Raw genomic sequence first — 23,348 nt, 5'->3', positions numbered from 1 at the left:
ACAAGCAAAATTCGACGCCGGCAGTTTTTTATATTGTTTTCTTAATTTTTTGCAGGCAGAGGTTTTTTTATTTGGGGAGCAACCAGTCCACACAATCTGCAATTAACGTCGATCGTCAAGCTTGAAAATCTACTCAAATCGTTGTTAGCTCACTCGGAGTGTTCATGTGAGTTTGTGTGTCGAAACTAACTTTTGTTTGTTTACGGCAGCCGAGGAAATCGCAATCTAAAAAACGAAAAAACGAACAGAAGACGCGACTTTTCGATCAGTTGAGCAACGGCACTCGCAGCGACCGGAGCCAAAAGTGAGCAGCAAATGGAAAATAATGGAAAACCACTGCCACAGTCACTAAACTAATTGAATTATTTATAGAAAACACTTCAGCAGCTGACATTTAAATTGTTGTTGCCCTGTTATTGTTGAGAAATCTGGCAGAATGACTACGAAATTCTTAATCAACGGGGTGCCCTATGCAGGTGAGTGAAAATAATCAAGGTATCGATTAAGACCCAGTGCCCTAAAAATCAATGAAGTAATCAAAAGATAAGACTTCAACTTGTAAATTCTGATAATAACGTGTTTGATTTCCTAACTTATAGGTAATCTTAAAAGTTCTATAGTTAGGGTAAACAGGTCATTACAGGAGGTGTTTACTTTCTGAACGTTGTGACGCTTCGACTTTTAAACCATATGCATATCATTAGTTCCGCTAGATCCACAAAATGAAGTGGTTGTGCAGCTCGAATAAAGTTAAAAAGAAATTACATATATTTCGGTTTCTAATAACGGGTAACAAAATTAGAGTGCAAATGCTATGCCCATTGTTTATTGTTTCTTACGAGCTTAAATACAGGTTTCTGTAATTAAATATGTATACTTTTTTGTGCACGAGCCTTACTCATCTCCCCCAATACCTCGTTTATTTCACAGTGAATCTAAGTAATCTTCCTCCTGATATAACCCTGAACACATTTATCCGGGAACATGCCCAACTTACGGCCACCAAATTTATGTGTCAAGAGGGAGGATGTGGCGCCTGCATTTGCGTGGTTCGCGATGGAAAGCGCAGTTGGGCAGTCAATTCGGTTTGGAAAGATGCAGTCCCCACCAGTTCGAATCGATCGCTAATGACCTTCCCCTTTCTAGTGCCTCACCCTGCTGAATACCTGTGCCCAGCTGGAGATCGTGACAGCCGAGGGATTGGGTAACCAGCGCACCGGCTACAATCCCATCCAGAAGCGGCTGGCCAAGATGAATGGCACCCAGTGCGGCTTCTGTTCCCCTGGATTCGTGATGAATATGTATGGTTTACTGCAGCAAAACGATGGCAAGGTCAGCATGTCGGAGGTGGAGAACTCCTTTGGAGGAAATATCTGCCGATGCACTGGCTATCGTCCCATTCTGGATGCCATGAAGTCCTTTGCCGTGGACAGCAATATTGGGATTCCTGCCGAGTGTGCGGATATCGAGGATCTGAAGCCTCGAAACTGCCCGAAGACGGGACAAGCCTGCAGTGGCAGCTGCCGTCTGCCATCCACTTTGGTCTACGAAGATGGAAGTCAGTGGCACTGGCCCAAGAATCTTACGGAACTTTTTGAGGCCCTCGATAAGGTTAAGGATTCGGATGAGTTCATGCTAGTGGCTGGCAATACAGCTCATGGAGTCTACCGAAGATCCCCCGACATCAAGCACTTTATCGATGTGCACGGAGTGGATGAACTGCATCAGCACAGCCTTGAAGGGCAGCAATTAAAACTGGGAGCCAATCTGAGTCTCTCCCAGACCATGGAGATCCTTCGCACTACTTCCAAGCAACCAGGCTTTGAGTACTTGGACGTCCTGTGGAGTCACATCGACCTGATTGCTAACGTTCCAGTGCGAAATGTAAGTTTACTGTTTTATTGGTAAAAGTATTATTACTGGAATATTATTTCTCATTTCTTCTCTTGACAGTCCGGTACTTTGGCGGGAAATATTTCTATTAAGAAGCAACATCCTGAATTCCCTTCGGATATCTTTATATCCTTCGAGGCTTTGGATGTTAAGGTGCTGGCTGCGAAAAACGCCACTGAAGAGAAGGAAATGTCCCTGTCGGAATATCTAAGCACAAATGATAGGAAGCTGGTGCTCAAAGCATTCATTCTTCCAGTCTATCCCAAGGATAAGTACATATACGACTCCTATAAGGTAATATTAAATTTTAGCTACTTTGTTTATTTTCAATAATATAATCCCCCTCAACAGATCATGCCTCGTGCCCAGAATGCCCATGCTTATGTAAACGCTGCTTTTCTCCTAGAATTGGAAACCGATTCCAAAGTGAAGTCGGCTCGAATTTGCTTCGGTGGAATCCGACCAGACTTTACCCACGCTTCAGCCATTGAAAAACTGCTGGTGGGTCAGAATCCCTACGAATCAAATCTGGTAGAGCAGACATTCAACAAACTGGAGGACCTGATTAAGCCCGATGAAGTGCTCCCGGATGCCAGTCCCGTCTACCGCTCCAAGTTGGCCTGTGGACTGTTCTACAAGTTCCTCCTGAAACACGCTCCCGATGCGGAGGTGGGGGAGAAGTTCCGAAGTGGAGGCCAGATCCTGCAGCGGCCCCTCTCCTCTGGGATGCAAGTCTTCCAGACCCAGAAGAAGAACTACCCCGTCACCCAGGCGGTGGAGAAGGTGGAGGGCATGATTCAGTGCTCGGGAGAAGCCACCTACATGAACGATGTCTTGACCACTTCCAATAGTCTACACTGCGCCTTCGTGGGTGCCACAAAAGTGGGAGCCACCATTGACCAGATTGATGCCTCGGAAGCTCTCAAGGAACCTGGAGTGGTGGCTTTCTACAGTGCGAAGGATCTTCCCGGAACGAATACCTTTTGTGAGCCCAGTTTTGGTTACGAGGCGGAGGAAATTTTCTGCTCGGGATTGGTGCGTTACTCCGAACAGCCAGCGGGAGTAATTGTAGCTCTAACTGCTGACCAGGCTCAACGGGCTACGAAGCTGGTGAAGATCAGCTACAGCAATCCCAGCTCCGACTTTAAATTGATGCCCAGCTTGGGAGATGTGTTTGCGTCTCCAACTCCAGATCCATCAAGAATTATTCCTGTATCCAAATCTGACTCAAAGAAGATCAAGTTCTCGGATCAACCTGATAAAGAGGTGCGGGGCATCTTCGAAATGGGTCTGCAGTATCACTTCACCATGGAGCCCCAAACCACGGTGGCGATTCCCTTCGAGGATGGACTCAAGGTCTTCTCGGCCACCCAGTGGATGGACCACACCCAGTCTGTGATTGCTCATATGCTGCAGGTTAAGGTCAAGGATGTTCAGCTTCAGGTAGGTGTAACATTAGTATTATTATATCATTTCATTAACCTGGTCATCCCATCCAGGTACGCAGATTGGGCGGTGGCTATGGATCAAAGATATCCCGTGGCAACCAGGTGGCGTGTGCCGCCTCCTTAGCTGCTCATAAGCTGAATCGTCCGGTTCGCTTCGTCCAATCCTTGGAGTCCATGATGGATTGCAATGGCAAGCGGTGGGCTTGTCGCTCCGACTATCAATGCCACGTTAAGTCCAATGGCAAGATTGTGGGCTTGAACAACGATTTCTATGAGGACGCTGGCTGGAGTCCCAACGAAAGTCCCATCGAGGGTCACTCCACCTTTACGGCCACCAATTGCTACGACCTCACTGGAGATAACTTCAAGAACAATGGCAATGCTGTGCTCACAGATGCCCCCAGTTCCACTTGGTGTCGGGCTCCGGGATCTGTAGAGGGTATTGCCATGATGGAGAATATCATAGAGCATGTGGCTTTTGAAGTCCAGAAGGATCCAGCTGAAGTGCGACTGGCAAACATTCCGGCGGGCAATAAGATATCCGAATTGCTTCCCCAATTCCTGGAGTCCAGGGAGTATAAGCAGAGAAAGCAGGAGATTGAAACCCATAATGCCAAGAATCGCTGGACGAAACGAGGCCTCGGCCTGGCAGTGATGGACTATCCCATTTTCTACTTTGGACAGTACCCGGCTACAGTGGCCATTTATCATGTGGATGGAACCGTGGTGGTTACCCATGGAGGCATTGAAATGGGACAGGGTAAGGGTCTTCTATAGGTATGTTCACTTTTAAATTACCTATAACTTATTTTCAGGCATGAACACAAAAGTGGCTCAGGTGGCTGCCTACACCCTGGGAATCGATTTAAGCTATATCAAGGTGGAATCTTCTGATACCATTAACGGGGCCAATTCCATGGTCACTGGAGGAGCTGTGGGTAGCGAAAGTCTGTGCTACGCCGTTCGTAAGGCCTGCGATACTTTGAACACTCGCTTGGAGCCGGTGAAGAAGAAGGACGCCTCTTGGGTGGAGACTGTGGGAGCAGCCTATGCCAAGTCCATCAACCTAATCGCCTCTGATCACTACAAACAGGGCGATATGCAGAACTATCATGTTTATGGTCTGGCTTTAACCGAAATAGAGCTGGATGTGCTTACTGGAAACAGTCAGATCAAACGTGTGGATATCCTGGAGGATGCTGGAGAGAGTTTGAGTCCGTATATAGACATTGGACAGGTCGAAGGAGCTTTTGTGATGTGTCTGGGTTACTGGATGAGTGAGCAGTTGGTGTACGATCGAGCAACAGGTCGCCTGCTCACCAATCGCACCTGGAACTACAAGCCACCGGGTGCCAAGGATATCCCCATAGATTTTCGCATTGAACTCATCCAGAAACCGAATCCCACTGGAGCAGGATTCATGCGGTCGAAGGCCACTGGAGAACCACCCTGCTGTCTGGCTGTCAGCGTGGTCTTCGCTCTACGACAGGCCCTGGAGTCAGCCCGCCAGGATGCGGGACTTCCCCGGGAGTGGGTCCGTCTGGGAGCTCCCACCACTCCGGAAACTTTGGTGGTCAATGCTGGACATGAAGCAGCCAGCTTTAGACTTAAGTAAATCTTCAATATTGTGTGGGTTCTTGTACATCTTTTATACACTTGTTTGGTATATCTTTTATATTATGTATTATAATCATTACACAAATAAATTCAAAACTTGCACTGAGTTTGTTTTTCAAAATGCAATCTGTTCGTACCCAAAGGTGCTCAACATGACCACACCCAACAAATCAAGCAGTAGCCAAGTTGGGAACAGTACCAGGCGCTCAGTAGCACCCACTGCAGATGATAATTGCTGATCAGCATATTACATATATGTCTCACTAACTCACCGTCTCACCGACTCAACGGCACACTGACCCTCCAATGCAGTCAGCACATTTTGCAGTGTCAGTCGAGCCAACTGCGCAAACTGCTACTATAATCATAACCTGACCTTCTTTAGAATATAGCTTATTTCACTAAACATTACACTAAACTTCAGTGAATGAAGAATAAATCAGTTATCAACGCACCTCATTACTCCGCGGTTCTACTTCCTACCTCTGGGAATGGAGCTCGTAATAAACTATCTCAACTAGCAGCTAACCACGTTAGCTTATCCTCAGCGCATCCTTACCATTGCCGCGACACGATCGACTTGATAGTGTTTACTTCGGTTAGGCATAAACAAATCAAAGTCAAACATATCTTATCAATTAAAGTGAATTTTTATAACGATTAAATTGATAAACAAATCAGGGTGGTAAATATTGTCAAAGGTTTATCACTCTTACGTGTCTTTTATAGCAGTCTGCAATATTTCTATAATCTGAATAAAATATAAACTTTTTTTGCATTAAAAAAAAATTACCCAAATTTGTGTCTAGTGGTTTCAAGATGTTTTTTAAGTGTGATTTCATTCACTTTTACATGACTTATCTAATATCTGAGAAATGTTAAACTACCAATTAACATTATTTTTGATTTGATGTATTCTTCAATTAAATTGCTAAAATACCAAATGGTAAAATAGTTTAAGTTTGCACAGTTACAAATTTCGCTTAGTGTTTGCTCTAGATGGCACTTTAAACTACTCGAACCCGTTTATCATTATTAACGAGTAATCCAGTTTCAGCAGCGCTTTGAAATAGAAACGCTTGGCCAGAAAAGCCATTCATTCAACCGACGACTCTGCAGCGATGAGCATCAAGTTCAATGTGAATGGATTCCCCTATGAGGTGCAGGCGGCGGACTATGCCCCGGATACCACCCTCAACTCCTTCCTCCGGGAGCATCTGCATCTGACGGCCACCAAGTTCATGTGCCTGGAGGGTGGATGTGGCTCCTGCGTCTGCGTCATCCGCAGGCGCCATCCAGTCACCCAGGAAGTCCAATCCCGGGCAGCAAACTCAGTAAGAAGACTTTCTCCAAAGAAAATCTTAAGAATTAAAAATATGTACCCAGTGCCTGACGCTCCTGAACACCTGTGACGATGTGGAGATCATGACTGATGAAGGACTGGGCAACCAGCTGAGTGGCTACCATCCGATTCAGAAGCGCCTGGCTCAGATGAATGGCACCCAGTGTGGCTACTGTTCACCTGGATTTGTGATGAACATGTACGGATTGCTGGAGCAGCATCGCGGTCAGGTGAGCATGTCGCAGGTGGAGGATGCCTTCGGGGGAAACCTTTGCCGCTGCACTGGCTATCGACCCATCCTGGATGCCATGAAGTCCTTCGCGGTGGACAGCACCATAGAGGTTCCCCCGGAGTGCGTGGACATTGAGGACTCCTTCGAGTTCCTCTGCCCGCGAACTGGTCAGTCCTGCAAGGGCAGCTGCTCGAGACCTCCTCAAAGGGATCAAGATGAAGGAGGCAGCACCTGGTACTGGCCCAAATCGCTGGCGGAGCTCTTTTCGGCCCTTGGCCAGGTAAAAAACGGAGAACCCTATATGCTGGTGGCAGGGAACACTGCCCATGGAGTTTACCGGAGACCCAGGGACATCCGACACTTTATCGACGTGAACTTGGTGCCGGAGTTGAGACAGTACAGCATCGAGGCGGATCACCTGTTCCTGGGTGGAAACGTTACTCTCACGGATGCCATGCAGGTGTTCCTACTGGCCGCCAAGAGGCCCGGATTCGAGTATTGTGCCCAGTTGTGGCAGCACTTCAACCTGATTGCCAATGTGCCGGTCCGAAATGTGAGTAGAGCACTCCATAAATCCACAAAACTCGTTTTGGCGCTTGAGATAGACGAAGATTAGCGAAAGTTTAAGTAGTCTTGGCATTTGGATGCTCTTCCTATTTAGATGTATCCTTACAAATTATTTTGAATTTTTTTTAAAATATTTAAATATTTTATTATTATAAACAAAAGGTTCCTTCATATGATACTTAAGACAATTAATTTAGTTTTTGGTCTAAAAGTATTTTTTCTCTGCATTCTCCATTTTCTTGACAAAACCAAGCAACTCTTTAGCTTAGAGAACATTTTAGCTTAAAAACTCATTTTACTTTCACAACAAAGATAGTAAATCAATTTAAGTAGCTGTAAGCACTGAGAAAAAAATGTTCAAGTTTTGATAAGTTATAAATGTTGACATTTTATTTTAAAAAGGATATAGTAACATATGTACAGAACTTACTTTTACAGTTTTAGTCAATGTTTCGATTTACAGTCATTGGAAAGACCAATAAGTAATTTTCTATATTTTAACAGAATGGCACTCTGGCAGGAAACATCAGCATCAAGAAGCAGCATTTTGAATTTCCCTCCGATGTGTTCATCACGTTTGAGGCTTTGGATGTTCATGTCCTGGTTTACGACAATCCCAGTTGCCAAAGGGTGATGAGCCTGCTGTCGTATCTCAGCGATACAACCTCTAAGCTGGTGCTAGGTGGATTTATCCTGAAGGCCTATCCAAAGGACAGATATCTATTCAGATCTTACAAGGTGGATAAACTATTCCTCAAATAATAAAATATTTTAAGAATTTCTTTTGCATATAACAGATCTTGCCAAGAGCTCAAAATGTTCATGCCTATGTGAATGCTGGATTCCTTATCGAATGGCAGGACTTACAGCGCCGGATTGTGGCCTCTGCTCGAATTTGTTTTGGAAATATTCGGCCAGATTACATACACGATGATCAAGTGGAGCTACTGCTACCGGGAAGGGATCTCTATGATCCCGCCACAGTTTCACAGATCTTTCAACAACTTCCAGGTAGCCTCCAACCCGAGGAACGGCCGCCAGAAGCCTCTCCGGAGTATAGACAGATCCTTGCCTGCTCCTTGCTCTACAAGTTCCTGCTGGCCACCGCACCCAAGGAGCGGGTTCGAGATAGATATCGCACCGGAGGTTTGCTATTGGAGAGACCCCTTTCTTCGGGCAGCCAGTCCTTTGAGACCAACAAGAAGAACTATCCAGTCACTCAACCAGTCCAGAAGTTAGAAGGTGAGCCTTACAAGGTCTTAATAATTATTTTATTCCATTTATTCCTTTTTTCTGTTTTCTGTGTTTTCTAGGTCTCATCCAATGTTCTGGGGAGGCCACTTATATGAACGATCTGCTGACCACCTCGAATGCAGTGCACTGTGCCTTTGTGACTGCAAAGCGAGTTGGGGCCACCATCGAGCAGATCGATCCTACTGCCGCTCTTCAGTGCAAGGGAGTGGTGGCTTTCTACTCCGCCAAGGATATTCCGGGCTCCAACAACTTTGTCGTAGTGGATCAATTTACCCCAGAGGTGGACGAGGTCTTCGCAGCTGGGCGTGTCAAGTACTATGATCAGCCATTGGGAGTGATTGCGGCCTTAACCCATGATTCAGCTGTCTATGCTGCCACTTTGGTGGTGGTCACATATGCCAGGGATCAGCAGAAGATCTACACGACCATGAATCAAGTTCTGGCGGAAGCGCAAACCGATCGGATTGTATGTCTAAAAAAGGATCTGGTGGAACCTCCAAAGTTGCCTCCTCTTGCACCAGGCGATGTCCTTGGCAGAGGGATCCTGGAACTGGAATCACAATACCACTTTACCATGGAGCCACAAACAACGATCGTGGTTCCCTTAGACAACATCCTGCAGGTATACTGTGCCACCCAGTGGATGGATGCCACCCAGGGAGCCATTGCCCACATGCTGCGCGTCAGTGTCAACTCCATTCAGCTCCAAGTTAGAAGAGTGGGTGGAGCCTATGGCGCCAAGGTCACCAGATGCAATTTGGTGGCCTGCGCAACCGCCCTGGTGGCTTCCAAGCTGAGAAGACCTGCCCGGTTTGTGCAGACCATCGAATCTATGATGGAGACCCTTGGCAAAAGATGGGCTTGCCGATCGGATTACGAGTTCCGAGCGAGGGCGAATGGAGCGATCATCATGTTAACCAACAATTACTACGAGGATGCTGGATGTAACCTGAACGAGAACGTCGTGGACTTTCTGACGCTGCCAATCCTGAGAAATGTTTACAACCTGACGGACTCAAACTACAAGGCACAAGGCAGCGCCATCAGAACAGATGCACCCAGTTCCACTTGGTGTCGAGCTCCTGGTTCCGCTGAGGGTAAGCTAAAAACATTTTAATAATAAGTACTGGTATATGTTTAGTAATTTTAATATAAACAAAACACAGTTTTTAACGGCTAATTTTTCCATTTACAGGAATTGCCATGACGGAAACCGCCTTGGAGCATATTGCCTTCACCCTCCAACTAGATCCTGCCGACGTACGCTTGGTTAATCTTCAGCCGGGAAACAAAATGGTGCAGTTGTTACCAAAGTTCCTGGCCTCCACGGAGTACCGTAAACGGCGGGAACAGATTAATGTATTCAATATGCAAAATCGATGGCGCAAAAGAGGTTTGGGATTGGCTCTAATGAGTTTCCCGCTAAACACTACTGTGGCTTTCAACTATCCCGTCACGGTGGCCATCTACCATGAAGACGGATCGGTGGTGATCTCACATGGTGGCATTGAGATTGGTCAGGGAGTAAACACCAAGGCGGCCCAGGTGGCTGCCCTCGTTCTCGGGGTTCCCCTGGATCAGGTGAGGGTGGAGGCCAGCAACACTGTCAGTGGAGCCAACGCCATGCTGACGGCCAACTCGATGACCAGCGAGATGATCGGATTAGCGGTAAAGAAGGCCTGCGACACTCTGAACCAGCGACTGGCTCCGGTGAAGGAGAGATTAGGTCCTCGGGCCATCTGGGTGCAGGTGCTCCAGGCGGCCTACTTGCAATCCGTCTTCCTCATCGCCACGGAATCGTACAAGTTGGGTGACATACCCAACTACAACATCTACGGATTGAGCCTTACCGAACTGGAGCTCGACATTCTGACGGGCAACCATCTGATCCGCCGGGTGGACATCCTGGAGGATGCCGGGGAGAGCCTGAGTCCACACATCGATGTGGGTCAAGTGGAGGGCGCCTTTGTGATGGGCCTGGGCTACTATCTCACCGAGCAGCTGCAGTATGACCGCCAGACAGGTCGGATCCTGACGAACCGCACCTGGAACTATCATCCACCTGGAGCCAAGGACATCCCGATCGACTTTCGCATCGAGCTGCTGCAGAAGAGTCCGAATCCCGTGGGCTTCATGCGATCCAAGGCCACCGGAGAGCCTGCTTTGTGCCTGGCTGTCGGAGTTCTCTTCGCCATGCAGCACGCCATCCAGTCGGCCAGGAAGGATGCGGGACTTCCCAGGGAGTGGGTGCGCTTGGGGGCACCAACGACTCCGGAGACGGTTGTCCTGAACTCCGGAAGCCAGGTGGAAACATTCGTTTTAAAATAATATGGTTGATAATGATTTTGCTTTAGTTTGGAATATTTTTCTGTATTATACCCAATGGGACTACTACATTTTATTTCAATTAATATAATCTTTTTTACGTCATGGAACTACAATTTAAAATATTTATAATGCTCTTAAGATAACTGAATAAGTGGAAAATCGGTATTCAAATTGTGATTCTTTATAACATTACCTTTAACCTTACTAAAATGCAATTTCCAAGTTGCAAGATTTCGCACAGTGTTCGCTTTGATGGCATAAATCCGCTCGAACTCGTTTAGCCAAATTATCGCGTAATCAGGTTTTAGCAGTGCTTTGAAATAGAAACGCCTTACCAAAAGAGCACTCCATTCGCCATACGACTCTGCAGTGATGAGCATCAAATTCAACGTGAACGGATTCCCCTATGAGGTTCAGGCGGCGGACTATGCCCCGGATACCACCCTCAACTCCTTCCTCCGGGAGCACCTGCATCTGACGGCCACCAAGCTTATGTGCCTGGAGGGTGGATGTGGCTCCTGTGTCTGCGTCATCCGCAGGCGCCATCCAGTCACCCAGGAGGTCCAGTCCCGGGCAGCCAACTCGGTATGTGACTTTCTCAACGCAATATTAAAAAAACCTGTGCGAAAAAATATTAATTTATTCTATTTGTTTCAGTGTCTGACGCTGCTCAATACATGTGATCAAGCAGACATATTTACTGATGAGGGACTCGGTAACCGAGTGAGCGGCTATCATCCAATCCAAAAGCGTCTTGCCCAGCTGAATGGATCTCAGTGTGGCTATTGTTCACCTGGATTTGTGATGAACATGTACGGATTGCTGGAGCAGCATCGCGGTCAGGTGAGCATGTCGCAGGTGGAGGATGCCTTCGGGGGAAACCTTTGCCGCTGCACTGGCTACCGACCCATCCTGGATGCCATGAAGTCCTTCGCGGTGGACAGCACCATAGAGGTTCCCCCGGAGTGCGTGGACATTGAGGACTCCTTCGAGCTGCTCTGCCCGCGAACTGGTCAATCCTGCAAGGGCAGCTGCTCGAGACCTCCTCAAAGGGATCAAGGAGGAAGCTCCTGGTATTGGCCCAAGTCGCTGGCGGAGCTCTTCTCGGCCCTTGGTCAGGTGAAGAATGGAGAACCCTATATTCTGGTGGCAGGGAACACCGCCCATGGAGTATACCGGAGACCCAGGGACATCCGACACTTTATCGACGTGAACATGGTGCCCGAGCTGAGGCAGTACAGCATCGAGGCGGATCACCTGCTCCTGGGCGGAAACGTTACTCTCACGGATGCCATGCAGGTGTTCCTACTTGCCGCCAAGAGGCCCGGATTCGAGTATTGTGAACAGTTGTGGCAGCACTTCAACCTGATTGCCAATGTGCCTGTGCGCAATGTAAGTAGAGCTCTTCTAAGCTAAATTCAATTTGTTTGAAAATGTAACTAAATGCGTAGCCATGTTAAATTGTCTAGTTCAAAGTTATCAATACAATTTTACAGTATAATAAATCAGTTTAAGTAGCTTATACTCTAAAAATAATCTTTAAGATATTTTTTATTGTTTCGACAGAACGGCACTTTGGCAGGCAATATTACAATCAAAAAGGAGCACCCTGAATTTCCTTCCGACGTCTTCATCACATTCGAGGCTTTGGATGTAGATGTCCTGGTCTACGATAATCCCAGTAGCAACAAGGTTATGAGTCTATCGTCTTATGTCAGCGACACCACTCCCAAACTGGTTCTGGGTGGCTTTATTTTGAAAGCCTATCCTAAGGACAAATACCTGTTCGGATCGCACAAGGTGAAGTATTTTCTAGCACTACGTAGTTCCAACAAAATAATTTTTTAGCAATTTAATAGATTTTGCCGAGAGCGCAGAATGTTCATGCATATGTAAATTCGGGGTTTCTTATCGAATGGGAGAACATTCAGCGAAGAATTGTGCGCTCGGCTCGCATTTGTTTCGGAAATATCTCACCAGATTTTGTGCACGCTGAGGAACTGGAGAACCTTCTCCCTGGCAAAGATCTATACGATCCCACCACAGTTGCGCAGATCTTTCAACAACTTCCAACTAGTCTTCAACCCGAGGAACGGCCACCGGAAGCCTCTCCGGAATATCGTCGAATCCTGGCCTGCTCCTTGCTATACAAGTTCCTGCTGGCCACCGCACCCAAGGAGCGGGTTCAAGAAAGGTATCGTACAGGAGGATTGCTGCTAGAGAGACCACTTTCTTCTGGCAGCCAATCCTTTGAGACCATCAAGAAAAACTATCCAGTCACTCAACCAGTCCAGAAGTTAGAAGGTAAGCCTTGCAAGGTCTAAATAATTATGTGATACCATTTATTCCATTTTATTTTCTTATCATTTTTCTATTTTCTGTGTTTTCAAGGTCTCATCCAATGTTCTGGAGAGGCCACTTATATGAACGATCTGCTGACTACCTCAAATTCAGTGCACTGCGCCCTTGTGACCGCAAAGCGAGTTGGGGCCACCATCGAGCAAATCGATCCTTCTGCTGCCCTTCAGTACAAAGGTGTGGTGGCCTTCTATTCCGCCAAGGATATTCCAGGAGTAAACAACTTTGTCACGTTGAATCAACTGAATCCCGAAGCCGAGGAATTATTCGCAGCTGGGCGAATCAAGTATTATGATCAGCCCTTGGGAGTGATTGCTGCCCTCACCCACGATGCAGCTGTCTATGCTGCCACCTTAGTGGTGGTCACATATGCCAGGGATCAGCGAAGGATCTACACAAGTATGAACCAAGTGCTGGCCGAAAACCAAACCGATCGTATCTTGAGCTCGAAGAAGGTGGACCTAGAACCTCTAGAAATACCTCTTGCGCCGGGTGATGTTCAAGGAAAGGGCGTCATTGAAATGGGATCTCAGTATCACTTCACCATGGAACCCCAAACGACGATAGTGGTGCCGTTGGATGATATCCTTCAGGTGTATTCTGCTACCCAATGGATGGATGGCACCCAGGGAGCCATTGCCCAAGTGCTTCGTGTGAGTGCGAACTCCATTCAGCTCCAAGTGAGAAGAGTTGGAGGAGCCTATGGTGTCAAGGAAACGAGGTGCAACTTTGTGGCATGTGCCGCTGCCCTGGTGGCCTTCAAATTGAAGCGCCCAACTAGATTTGTGCAGACCATCGAGTCCATGATGGAAACTATTGGCAAACGATGGGCTTGCCGATCGGATTACGAGTTCCGAGCGCGGGCTAATGGATCCATCATCATGTTGACCAACAACTATTATCAGGATGCTGGCTGCAGTCTTAATGAAAATGTCGTAGACTTTTTGACCCTGCCAACCCTCAAAAACGTGTACAACCTGAATGACTCGAACCTCAAGGCGAAGGGCAGTGCCATCCTAACAGACGCCCCCAGCTCCACTTGGTGTCGAGCTCCTGGAACAGCAGAGGGTACGACTAAATCGAACTATTCAGAAAATTATATTCCCACTTTCAAAATCATATAACTTATACACAGGCATTGCTATGACGGAGACAGTCATGGAGCATATAGCTTTAACCTGCGAGCTGGATCCCGCAGATGTTCGTCTAGTTAACCTCCACCCGGAAAGTAAAATGGTACATCTGCTGCCAAAGTTTCTGCAGTCCACAGAGTACAGAAAAAGACGAGAGGAAGTCGATAAATTTAACGCCCAAAACCGATGGCGTAAACGAGGTCTAGGATTGGCCCTAATGAATTTTAACCTGAACACCACCATCGCATTTAATTATCCAGCCACAGTAGCCATTTACCATGAAGACGGATCGGTGGTGATCTCACATGGTGGAATTGAGATTGGTCAGGGAGTAAATACCAAGGCGGCCCAGGTGGCTGCCCTCGTTCTCGGGGTTCCCCTCGATCAGGTGAGGGTGGAGGCCAGCAACACGGTCAGTGGAGCCAACGCCATGCTGACGGCCAACTCGATGACCAGCGAGATGATCGGATTAGCGGTAAAGAAAGCTTGCGACACTCTGAACCAGCGACTGGCTCCGGTGAAGGAGAGATTAGGTCCTCGGGCCACCTGGGTGCAGGTGCTCCAGGCGGCCTACTTGCAGTCCGTCTTCCTCATCGCCACGGAATCGTACAAGTTGGGTGACATACCCAACTACAACATCTACGGATTGAGCCTTACCGAACTGGAGCTCGACATTCTGACGGGCAACCATCTGATCCGCCGGGTGGACATCCTGGAGGATGCCGGGGAGAGCCTGAGTCCACACATCGATGTGGGTCAAGTGGAGGGCGCCTTCGTGATGGGCCTGGGCTACTATCTCACCGAGCAGCTGCAGTACGACCGCCAGACAGGTCGGATCCTGACGAACCGCACCTGGAACTATCATCCACCTGGGGCCAAGGACATCCCGATCGACTTTCGCATCGAGCTGCTGCAGAAGAGTCCGAATCCCGTGGGCTTCATGCGATCCAAGGCCACCGGAGAACCTGCTTTGTGCCTGGCTGTCGGAGTTCTCTTCGCCATGCAGCACGCCATCCAGTCGGCCAGGAAGGATGCGGGACTTCCCAGGGAGTGGGTGCGCTTGGGGGCACCAACGACTCCGGAGACGGTTGTCCTGAACTCCGGAAGCCAGGTCGAAGCATTCGCTTTGTAATGATTGGATATATTCCCGTTCACTTCGGGTTGGTTTTGTATGCTTTTGATTAACTACATATATTTGGTGCAATGAGCTCTTGTATTTCATTTTTAATCGTTTGGTTTCTTTTTGTATATGCACTATATCCTATTCCCGATACTTCATTCTAATAAAGTATACCTATTAAAAAAAGGTTACAATTTCGTCTTTTCTTCTATACTATATAGGGCCACTCATTAATTGTGTTGTACAATACTCTTTAGTTCGATGTTCACAGAATGTTCCATAGAAACTACTACTTTTCAAAGAAACTATAACCTTCATGGATAGGTATGTTTGTGTGTTTGCAGAAAGCTTCCGAGTCTTTCCATTTCAGTTACTCCCACTCCCTTCATTCCGAACCATAACATCAGACTTTATTTTGTTTAGAAAACTGAGCAAAACAAAATCGTCTAAACAAAACGTTTACTGATAAAGCTCTCCGATCCGAGAGAGGGAGAGTAATTAAGACCGGGCGTCAGATAGCGTTTCATAGTGCTGTTCTATTATGATCTAATGCCGAATGGCGAGCGGAATGGAGAACATGGTAGTTAAGAGCGGGAGAGGGTGAACTTGAACTTGGGCACGCGAGAATCTCTTTTGGGACCCGGGGAACAAATATATATGGGGCTCCTGAAGGCCCACAGTCCCACAGTCGCTCGGAGATTGGCGACGAAATCGCTCGAAACGGACAAGTATACCCGTTGCCTCATATGGTGAAATAACAAACATAGTTTCCAGAACCGCCTTCCACACAATATTTTTTGAAACACTGGCGTCAATTGAAGGCTAAAAAGGCTGCAAGTAATTTCACAACAATATTACCGACGGCTTTTAAGTGATTCGAGTTCTTATATAAGGCACAGATAATGGCTGGAAGAATTACAATCAACGGCACCAGCCACGAAGGTGTGTATGCGTGTGTGGGCAGTTAATTGCCACTAGATTGATGGGGATGGGCTGTCATCTGTAAGATTCTAGATTTCAGAGAACGCTAATTCGACTACGAAATACCTGCTACTTAGACGTTAGGTGGCTAAGTTTGTTTTGGGAAAATTAATTACAGTGTTATGACCTTGAGAATAAGGTCTTCTTTTGCTAGTAAGAAAGTGAATGTCATGGTGTTCCAACATAATTTTTTTAAACGACTGTTATAATGATAATACAATAATTGCATCACAGTTTTCTCATCAACTTAGTTAAGTTAGTTGTTTGATGCTCTATCAGAACTATGAAAACTAGTTGACGGAAATGGAATTGGGTTTAAAAAATGGACTTTGGACTCATATACCTGAGAAAGGGCCTGAATACCTGAAAATTAATTCCAAACGACGTAGAATTTTGTAAGTTAAACCTTTTACAACATTTGAGTAACCATTACAATTAATTAACTGAACGGTATTAAATTCCGTACTTGGTTTTTTAGCATTTAAAATGTTTATCTCAGCAAGAAGTAAAATTATGAAAACAATATATTGATAGAATGCACATTAAAAGACAGAAGTCATTTGCTTTTGACCAGTAGATATTAACAAACATTTTTTTGACAAGTTGTGACGGTTTAAACTGCCTGATAAGATAACACATCGACTGTATATCTACTGATTGCATCGTTTTTACCACCCCACCCAGTTAATCTGGCTGCTCTACCGGCGGATATCTCGCTGAACACCTTCATCCGGGAGCACGCCGGCTTGACGGGCACAAAGTTCATGTGCCAGGAGGGCGGATGCGGCGTCTGCGTCTGCACCCTGAGCGGACTGCATCCGGAGACCGGGGAGCCGCGCACCTGGGCGGTCAACTCGTGCCTCACGCTGCTGAACACCTGCTTAGGCTTGGAGGTGACCACTTCGGAGGGATTGGGCAACAAGCGGACCGGCTACCATGCCATCCAGCAGCGACTGGCCAAGATGAACGGCACCCAGTGCGGCTACTGCTCGCCGGGAATCGTGATGAACATGTACGGGTTACTAAAGTCCAAGGGCGGCAAGGTGACCATGGCGGAGGTGGAGAACTCCTTCGGAGGCAACATCTGTCGCTGCACTGGCTATCGCCCCATCCTGGATGCCATGAAGTCCTTTGCGGTGGACAGTAACATCCAGGTTCCGGCTGAGTGCATTGACATTGAGGATCTGAGCACCAAGCAGTGCCCCAAGACGGGTCAAACCTGCTCCGGAAGTTGCAAGAAGCAGCAGCCCAGGGGAAGTCAACTGTATCCGGATGGCAGTCGCTGGAGTTGGCCAGAGAGTCTGGGAGATCTTTTTGCCGCCCTGCAGGGAGCAGTCAAGGAGAAGCTTCCTTATATGTTAGTGGCTGGCAATACAGCCCACGGAGTCTACAGACGTAGTCCGGACATCAAGGCATTCATCGATGTGTCCGGCCTGGCGGAGCTCAAGGGTCACCAGCTGAGTTCGGATAAGTCCTCCCTAACCCTTGGAGGCAACCTGAGCCTCAGCGAAACCATGGAGCTGTGCCGCCAGTTGGAAAAGACCAAAGGTTTCGAGTACCTGTCCCAAGTGTGGCAACATCTCGATTGGATCGCCAATGTTCCAGTGCGGAATGTAAGTCAAATTGGAGTGTCTTATCATTTGTAAGCCCTCCACTCTTATCTAATCAAAATATCACCCTTTGGAAAAAACACCTTGAGTACCTGTTGCTTATCAACCCATTTCGCATTAACCCAGGCCGGCACCTTGGCGGGCAACCTGGCCATCAAGCATGCCCACCCGGAGTTCCCCTCGGATGTGTTCATCGTCCTGGAGGCCCTCGATGCCCGTGTGATTGTCCAGAAGGCGGTGGACAAGCAGGAGACTGTGAGCCTGGCCAGCTATCTTGCTGGTTCCATGGAGGGAAAGATTGTACGGGGCGTGGTGCTATCCGCTTATTCCAAGGAGCGATTTGCCTTTGACTCTTACAAGGTTAGTATTCAGCAAAGTTTATAATGTGTAACGCAAAACGATATTATTTCTTATCAATAGTAATGCACTTGTGAGGTATATTATCAACCAGACATTCTTAATTGCTTGTAAATACTCCTTAATGCAGAATATTATATACGAAGTAATTTACAACACTTTCTTGTTACTCTCAAAACTGATAAGATAGCTATTATTTTAGTTTTCTTAGATAAATATCTTATTAATCCAAAATTAATTATAATTTTTTTTTTGTCAAAAGATTATGCCCCGTGCTCAGAATGCCCATGCGTATGTAAATGCTGCCTTCCTCGTCGAGTTTTCTGGAGACTCCAAGGTGAAGTCATCCCGCATTTGCTTCGGTGGAATCCATCCGGAATTCGTACATGCCACGGCGACTGAGCAGTTGATCCAGGGAAAGAATCTTTTTGAGAATGGATTGGTTGAGAAAGCCTTTGGACAACTCTCCACCCTGCTCCAACCCGATGCTATCCTTCCGGATGCTTCTCCAGCCTATCGTCGCAAGTTGGCCTGTGGTCTCTTCTACAAGTTCCTCTTGAAAACAGCAGCTGAGAGGAAGCAGGGATTGGCCAGTCGATTCGTGACAGGAGGTTCTCTCCTCAAAAGGCCCGTGTCTAGTGGTCAGCAGAGCTTCGAGACTTTCCAGGAGCACTATCCGGTGACCAAGGCCACGGAGAAGCACGAGGGTCTGATCCAGTGCTCCGGCGAAGCCACCTACGCCAACGACTTGCCCACCCAGCACAATCAGCTGTGGGCGGCGTTTGTGACCGCCAAGAAGGTGGGCGCCAAGGTGACCAAAGTGGATCCCCAGCCAGCTCTGGATCTGCCCGGAGTGGTGGCCTTCCTGGATGCCAAGGACATTCCGGGACCTAACTACATTGGGCCCAAGCTCCGGGATGATTTTTTCTTTGCGCAGGAAGAGGAACTATTCGCCACCGGGGAGATTAAGTTCTTTGGCCAGCCCGTGGGCCTGATCCTGGCCAACTCCAACTCCCTGGCCAATCGGGCTGCAGAGTTGGTAAAGCTGAGCTACGAGGGCGAAGCAGAAGAGCTGCTGCCCAGCTTGAAGCATGTGCTGGACAAGATTGGATCTGAAGCTGGCAATAACAAGAGATTGGAACAGAAGGTCAAGTCCACCATCGATGTCCTGGAGCTAGAGGAACCCTTTGATGTGAGCTCCTCCGGTCAGTTGGACATGGGTCTGCAGTACCATTATTACATGGAACCCCAGACCACAGTGGTTCTGCCCTTCGAGGGCGGGTTGCAGGTCTACGCGGCCACCCAGTGGATGGACCTCACCCAGGATATCATCGCCAATGTCCTGAATGTCAAGAGCAACGAGGTGCAGGTGAAGACGCGTCGCATTGGAGGAGGATATGGTGGCAAGGCGACTAGGGGCAACTTGGCCGCTGCAGCCGCTGCCGTGGCTGCCCACAAGCTAAACCGACCCATTAGATTCGTCCAGTCCCTGGAATCCATCATGACCACTCTGGGAAAGCGATGGGCCTTCCACTGCGACTACGACTTCTTTGTCCAGAAATCCGGTAAGATCTCCGGCATCGTGAGCAGATTCTACGAGGATGCAGGTTATCTGTCTAATGAATCACCCATTGGCCACACTGTAATGCTTTCCAAGAATTGCTACGAGTTCAGTGATAACTACAAGCTGGATGGCTTCCTGGTCTACACGGACTCACCATCGAACACCCCTTGCCGTGCTCCTGGTTCCGTGGAGGGCATTGCCATGATAGAGAACATGATCGAGCACATTGCCTTCGAGACCGGACTAGATCCTGTGGATGTGCGTTATGCCAATATGTTGCCCGCCCACAAGATGGGTGAAATGATGCCCAGATTCCTGGAGAGCACCAAGTACAAGGAACGCAGGGCGGCGGTGATTGCTCACAACAAAGAGAACCGCTGGCACAAGCGAGGATTGGGTCTGTGCATCATGGAGTACCAGATTGGATACTTTGGCCAGTTCCCCGCCACCGTGGCTATTTACCACAGTGATGGAACCGTGGTGGTCTCCCACGGAGGCATTGAAATGGGACAAGGTGAGAGGGTTTGGTCACTTATCCCTAGAGCTAATCTAAATCTATATACTATCCCCAGGCATGAACACCAAGATCTCGCAGGTGGTGGGCCACACTTTAGGCATTCCTATGGAGCAAGTGCGCATCGAGGCCAGCGATACCATCAATGGAGCCAACTCCATGGTCACCGGAGGAGCTGTGGGCAGTGAAACCCTCTGCTTTGCGGTTCGCAAGGCCTGCGAGACCCTCAATCAGCGATTGGAACCTTTGAAGGAGGAGCTAAAGCCCCAGAATTGGCAGGACCTCATCAAGGAGGCATATAACAGGAAGATCAACCTTATAGCCAGCGATCAGTGCAAGCAGGGCGATATGGATCCCTACTCCGTGTGTGGTCTCTGTCTCACCGAAGTGGAGTTGGATGTCCTGACTGGCAACTACATTGTGGGTCGAGTGGACATCCTGGAGGACACCGGCGAGAGTCTGAACCCCAATGTGGACATTGGCCAGATCGAAGGGGCTTTCATGATGGGATTGGGTTACTGGACCAGCGAACAGGTAGTTGTGGATCCTCAAACAGGCGAATGCCTCACGAACCGCACATGGACGTATAAGCCACCAGGAGCAAAGGATATACCCACGGATCTGCGCATTGAACTGCTGCCCAAGAGTCCCAATAAGGCGGGCTTCATGAGGTCTAAGGGTGAGTTTGTATAACCTGGGTGAAATATTATAACTAACTGAGAATCCTTTCCCTGTTCTAGCCACTGGAGAACCTGCCATCTGTCTGTCCATCGCCGTGGCCTTTGCCCTGCAGCAGGCTCTGCAATCAGCTCGCGATGACGCTGGTGTTCCAAAGTCCTGGGTGACCCTCACCGCCCCGATGACCCCCGAGCACCTGGTCCTCCACGCGGGCACCGAGCCCAGCCAGTTCAAGCTGAACTAAGAGGAAATCCAGTTCCTGACCGTGGGACACGGCACGTGGCCGCGATGGGAACGCTCCGATAAGCACGCCCAGATAACCTGCACTTACACCCCCACTTAACCTGGACTCTAAACCCTAGACTAGCCGACATTGTGTTGTGTGCGCAATAAATTAAAAACTTATCCAACGTTTAATCCAAATGACATTCATTGCTGGCCAGTCGACGGCCTGGGTCAACAGAAGCCCCTGTCCAGAGCTTCAGGCACTCGGAATTTACATTTTTCCGGGACCTGGGCTCTTTTTAATGCTTAACACCTCAACACCCGGGGACACACCCCGCGACTACCATCTCAGCTCTTCATTAATTTTAACATAAATTGTTGTATAGAAATTTTATGCCACGCGGAGCGTTAAGTGGCGGAAAGTGGGGGCGGATCGGGACAGGAGTTGCCTTGCGGTTGCGGCAGAAGGACAGGCGACTCTAATGGATTTTTCAAATATCACCAACTGCTGTGAACTTAATGAGCACAGCCCTAACTAGATTGTTCGATTGACACACTCCACAAAGGCTGTGCTAGCTTTAATCGAAGCAGTTGAAGGTCTCAGGGGTTGATATGAAATGATATACCCATATTTTCTAATTACAAGTATATATACTTAAATAGAAAACTTGACTCTGGTATCTGGGGTTTCTCTTGAAATTATGGTTGGCAACATATGCTACCTGTGCATTGTATATCAGCTTTGTCAGTTTTTTTTTCCCAGAAGAAAACGATATTCTTGTAAAAAAATTTTGCTGTGCGTCTAATAAATAAGCGTACTTCTCTCAATAGAACTCACAGTCTTTGAACAGAAATGGAGCTAAATTGGTTGAAACTCGTAATGCTGCTCAAATGGTTTCACTTTGGATGGGGCGAGTTTATCGACTTTTGCGAACTGCCCTACTGCGGAACCAATAACTTAGCCTGCAACAATCCATCTGTAAGTAAAAAAGACTAATCTTTGTAAACAGGAGATCCTTCAAGATAAAATTACATCCCATCAGAAATACAGTGTCATGTGTCCGCCGAATGCCAGGACCCTTTCCATGTCGAGGTACCGAAATGCTTTACTAAATGCCTTCAATGAGTTTCGCAACTATACGGCCGGTGGAAGGCAGAAGTATCTCAAAGGAGGGGCTGCACGAATGTCCCGATTGAGTTACTCTACGGACCTTGAGGACTTAGCCCGAATGGCGGTCATCACGTGCTCTGCACACAAGTTTTGCCTGAGCTCACCGGAGTTCTACTATGTAGGCACCAACCAAGGATCCACCTACTACCTGGGTAGCTTGAACGACTACGAGGATCTCGAGCTGATGTTGAGGACCATCCAGGATTGGACCAAATATGCGGACTACATCAATATGAAAATGGCTCTCTATATGCCGATAAATTTGGATAGGAGGTATTACCTTTTTAAGGTTCTGAAATACTATATCTACCTGCATATCATTGACTATTCCATTCCAGTGGAGCTGCAAAAGCTTTACTTCTAATGACAGATCGGAACACCCACGTGGGCTGCTCGGCAATGCGATTCACCGTGAACTCCGTCCACAATTTCATCTTCGTGTGCGCCTTTAGTACAGATATTTTCGTGGAACGTCCCATTTACCGGATGTCAAGTAAACCCGGAAGTGCCTGTAAGCGGTTGGATCCTAACTATTCAGCTCTATGTGCCGTTGGCGAGAACTACGATAATAATAAGCCCCTGCCCAACGCAATGGTATTCCAATTACCCCTCGACATATCCAAGGGTCGACAGTCTTATGTTCCTGCCACATAGACCAAGCTTTAAGTAAACTTTTAAATTCGCATAGCAAAAATTAGTTTTTGTTTCTCTATTTTTTTGAGAGTGCTGATGGCCAGACAAACGTACACGCCCCTGGATACCCAAACATAAAATCTGAGCACAAAAACAAATAGTTAACACCCAGACGTGGCCATCAAGGGGGCGGAAGAGCAGCAGGAACAGACATTTCAGCGCAGCCTCGATAATCACAGGACACATTTGCATATAAACACGCTTCCGGGCTGATGTCCTTCGCATGCAAATGAAAACATTAGCGAGGCACACGCGCATCCGCA

General features: G+C 47.7%; 5 protein-coding genes across 5 annotated transcripts; all 5 read left to right on the top strand.

Annotated features, from left to right (window-relative positions):
* The first annotated feature begins 98 nt into the window (after positions 1 to 98).
* On the top strand, positions 99 to 5,065 carry LOC119555707 (indole-3-acetaldehyde oxidase). Its single transcript, XM_037867374.1, has 8 exons — positions 99 to 304; positions 373 to 476; positions 931 to 1,085; positions 1,147 to 1,884; positions 1,954 to 2,187; positions 2,245 to 3,336; positions 3,393 to 4,101; positions 4,157 to 5,065. The coding sequence occupies exons 2-8, from the start codon at positions 437 to 439 to the stop codon at positions 4,954 to 4,956; spliced, it is 3,768 nt and encodes a 1,255-aa protein (XP_037723302.1). The 5' UTR covers positions 99 to 304; positions 373 to 436; the 3' UTR covers positions 4,957 to 5,065.
* Positions 5,066 to 6,024: 959 nt separating this feature from the next.
* Positions 6,025 to 10,736, top strand: LOC119563343 (indole-3-acetaldehyde oxidase-like). The gene is made up of 6 exons (XM_037876690.1): positions 6,025 to 6,292; positions 6,345 to 7,085; positions 7,604 to 7,837; positions 7,897 to 8,341; positions 8,413 to 9,450; positions 9,549 to 10,736. Exons 1-6 carry the CDS (start codon positions 6,080 to 6,082, stop codon positions 10,679 to 10,681), a joined length of 3,804 nt encoding a protein of 1,267 aa, XP_037732618.1. The 5' UTR covers positions 6,025 to 6,079; the 3' UTR covers positions 10,682 to 10,736.
* A 158-nt stretch (positions 10,737 to 10,894) lies between these two features.
* LOC119563344 (indole-3-acetaldehyde oxidase) lies at positions 10,895 to 15,304 on the top strand. Its single transcript, XM_037876691.1, has 6 exons — positions 10,895 to 11,266; positions 11,339 to 12,073; positions 12,248 to 12,481; positions 12,541 to 12,985; positions 13,073 to 14,107; positions 14,175 to 15,304. Exons 1-6 carry the CDS (start codon positions 11,054 to 11,056, stop codon positions 15,302 to 15,304), a joined length of 3,792 nt encoding a protein of 1,263 aa, XP_037732619.1. The 5' UTR covers positions 10,895 to 11,053.
* A 685-nt stretch (positions 15,305 to 15,989) lies between these two features.
* Positions 15,990 to 21,413, top strand: LOC119556528 (indole-3-acetaldehyde oxidase). The gene is made up of 6 exons (XM_037868809.1): positions 15,990 to 16,234; positions 16,958 to 17,886; positions 18,010 to 18,243; positions 18,503 to 20,318; positions 20,377 to 20,997; positions 21,059 to 21,413. Exons 1-6 carry the CDS (start codon positions 16,195 to 16,197, stop codon positions 21,238 to 21,240), a joined length of 3,822 nt encoding a protein of 1,273 aa, XP_037724737.1. The 5' UTR covers positions 15,990 to 16,194; the 3' UTR covers positions 21,241 to 21,413.
* Positions 21,414 to 22,069: 656 nt separating this feature from the next.
* Positions 22,070 to 23,080, top strand: LOC119561848 (allergen Tab y 5.0101). The gene is made up of 3 exons (XM_037875330.1): positions 22,070 to 22,200; positions 22,265 to 22,665; positions 22,731 to 23,080. The coding sequence occupies exons 1-3, from the start codon at positions 22,075 to 22,077 to the stop codon at positions 23,044 to 23,046; spliced, it is 843 nt and encodes a 280-aa protein (XP_037731258.1). The 5' UTR covers positions 22,070 to 22,074; the 3' UTR covers positions 23,047 to 23,080.
* Positions 23,081 to 23,348: the final 268 nt, after the last annotated feature.

This window comes from Drosophila subpulchrella, chromosome 3R (genome assembly GCF_014743375.2).
Source record: "Drosophila subpulchrella strain 33 F10 #4 breed RU33 chromosome 3R, RU_Dsub_v1.1 Primary Assembly, whole genome shotgun sequence".
Lineage (NCBI taxonomy): Eukaryota > Metazoa > Arthropoda > Insecta > Diptera > Drosophilidae > Drosophila > Drosophila subpulchrella.
Note: the sequence above shows the minus strand (reverse complement) of the source record. Positions and strands in the feature narration are given on the sequence as shown.

Coding starts and splice junctions, on each gene's coding strand:
- LOC119561848 (XM_037875330.1), top strand. CDS start 22,075: ATGGAGCTAAATTGGTTGAAACTCGTAATGCTGCTCAAATGGTTTCAC. Junction 22,201..22,264: donor TAGCCTGCAACAATCCATCT/GTAAGTAAAAAA, acceptor ACATCCCATCAG/AAATACAGTGTCATGTGTCC. Junction 22,666..22,730: donor CCGATAAATTTGGATAGGAG/GTATTACCTTTT, acceptor ATTCCATTCCAG/TGGAGCTGCAAAAGCTTTAC.
- LOC119563343 (XM_037876690.1), top strand. CDS start 6,080: ATGAGCATCAAGTTCAATGTGAATGGATTCCCCTATGAGGTGCAGGCG. Junction 6,293..6,344: donor AATCCCGGGCAGCAAACTCA/GTAAGAAGACTT, acceptor ATATGTACCCAG/TGCCTGACGCTCCTGAACAC. Junction 7,838..7,896: donor ATCTATTCAGATCTTACAAG/GTGGATAAACTA, acceptor TGCATATAACAG/ATCTTGCCAAGAGCTCAAAA.
- LOC119555707 (XM_037867374.1), top strand. CDS start 437: ATGACTACGAAATTCTTAATCAACGGGGTGCCCTATGCAG. Junction 1,086..1,146: donor GCAGTTGGGCAGTCAATTCG/GTTTGGAAAGAT, acceptor TCCCCTTTCTAG/TGCCTCACCCTGCTGAATAC. Junction 4,102..4,156: donor AGGCATTGAAATGGGACAGG/GTAAGGGTCTTC, acceptor ACTTATTTTCAG/GCATGAACACAAAAGTGGCT.
- LOC119556528 (XM_037868809.1), top strand. CDS start 16,195: ATGGCTGGAAGAATTACAATCAACGGCACCAGCCACGAAG. Junction 17,887..18,009: donor CCAATGTTCCAGTGCGGAAT/GTAAGTCAAATT, acceptor GCATTAACCCAG/GCCGGCACCTTGGCGGGCAA. Junction 20,319..20,376: donor AGGCATTGAAATGGGACAAG/GTGAGAGGGTTT, acceptor TACTATCCCCAG/GCATGAACACCAAGATCTCG.
- LOC119563344 (XM_037876691.1), top strand. CDS start 11,054: ATGAGCATCAAATTCAACGTGAACGGATTCCCCTATGAGGTTCAGGCG. Junction 11,267..11,338: donor AGTCCCGGGCAGCCAACTCG/GTATGTGACTTT, acceptor TATTTGTTTCAG/TGTCTGACGCTGCTCAATAC. Junction 14,108..14,174: donor AGCTCCTGGAACAGCAGAGG/GTACGACTAAAT, acceptor ACTTATACACAG/GCATTGCTATGACGGAGACA.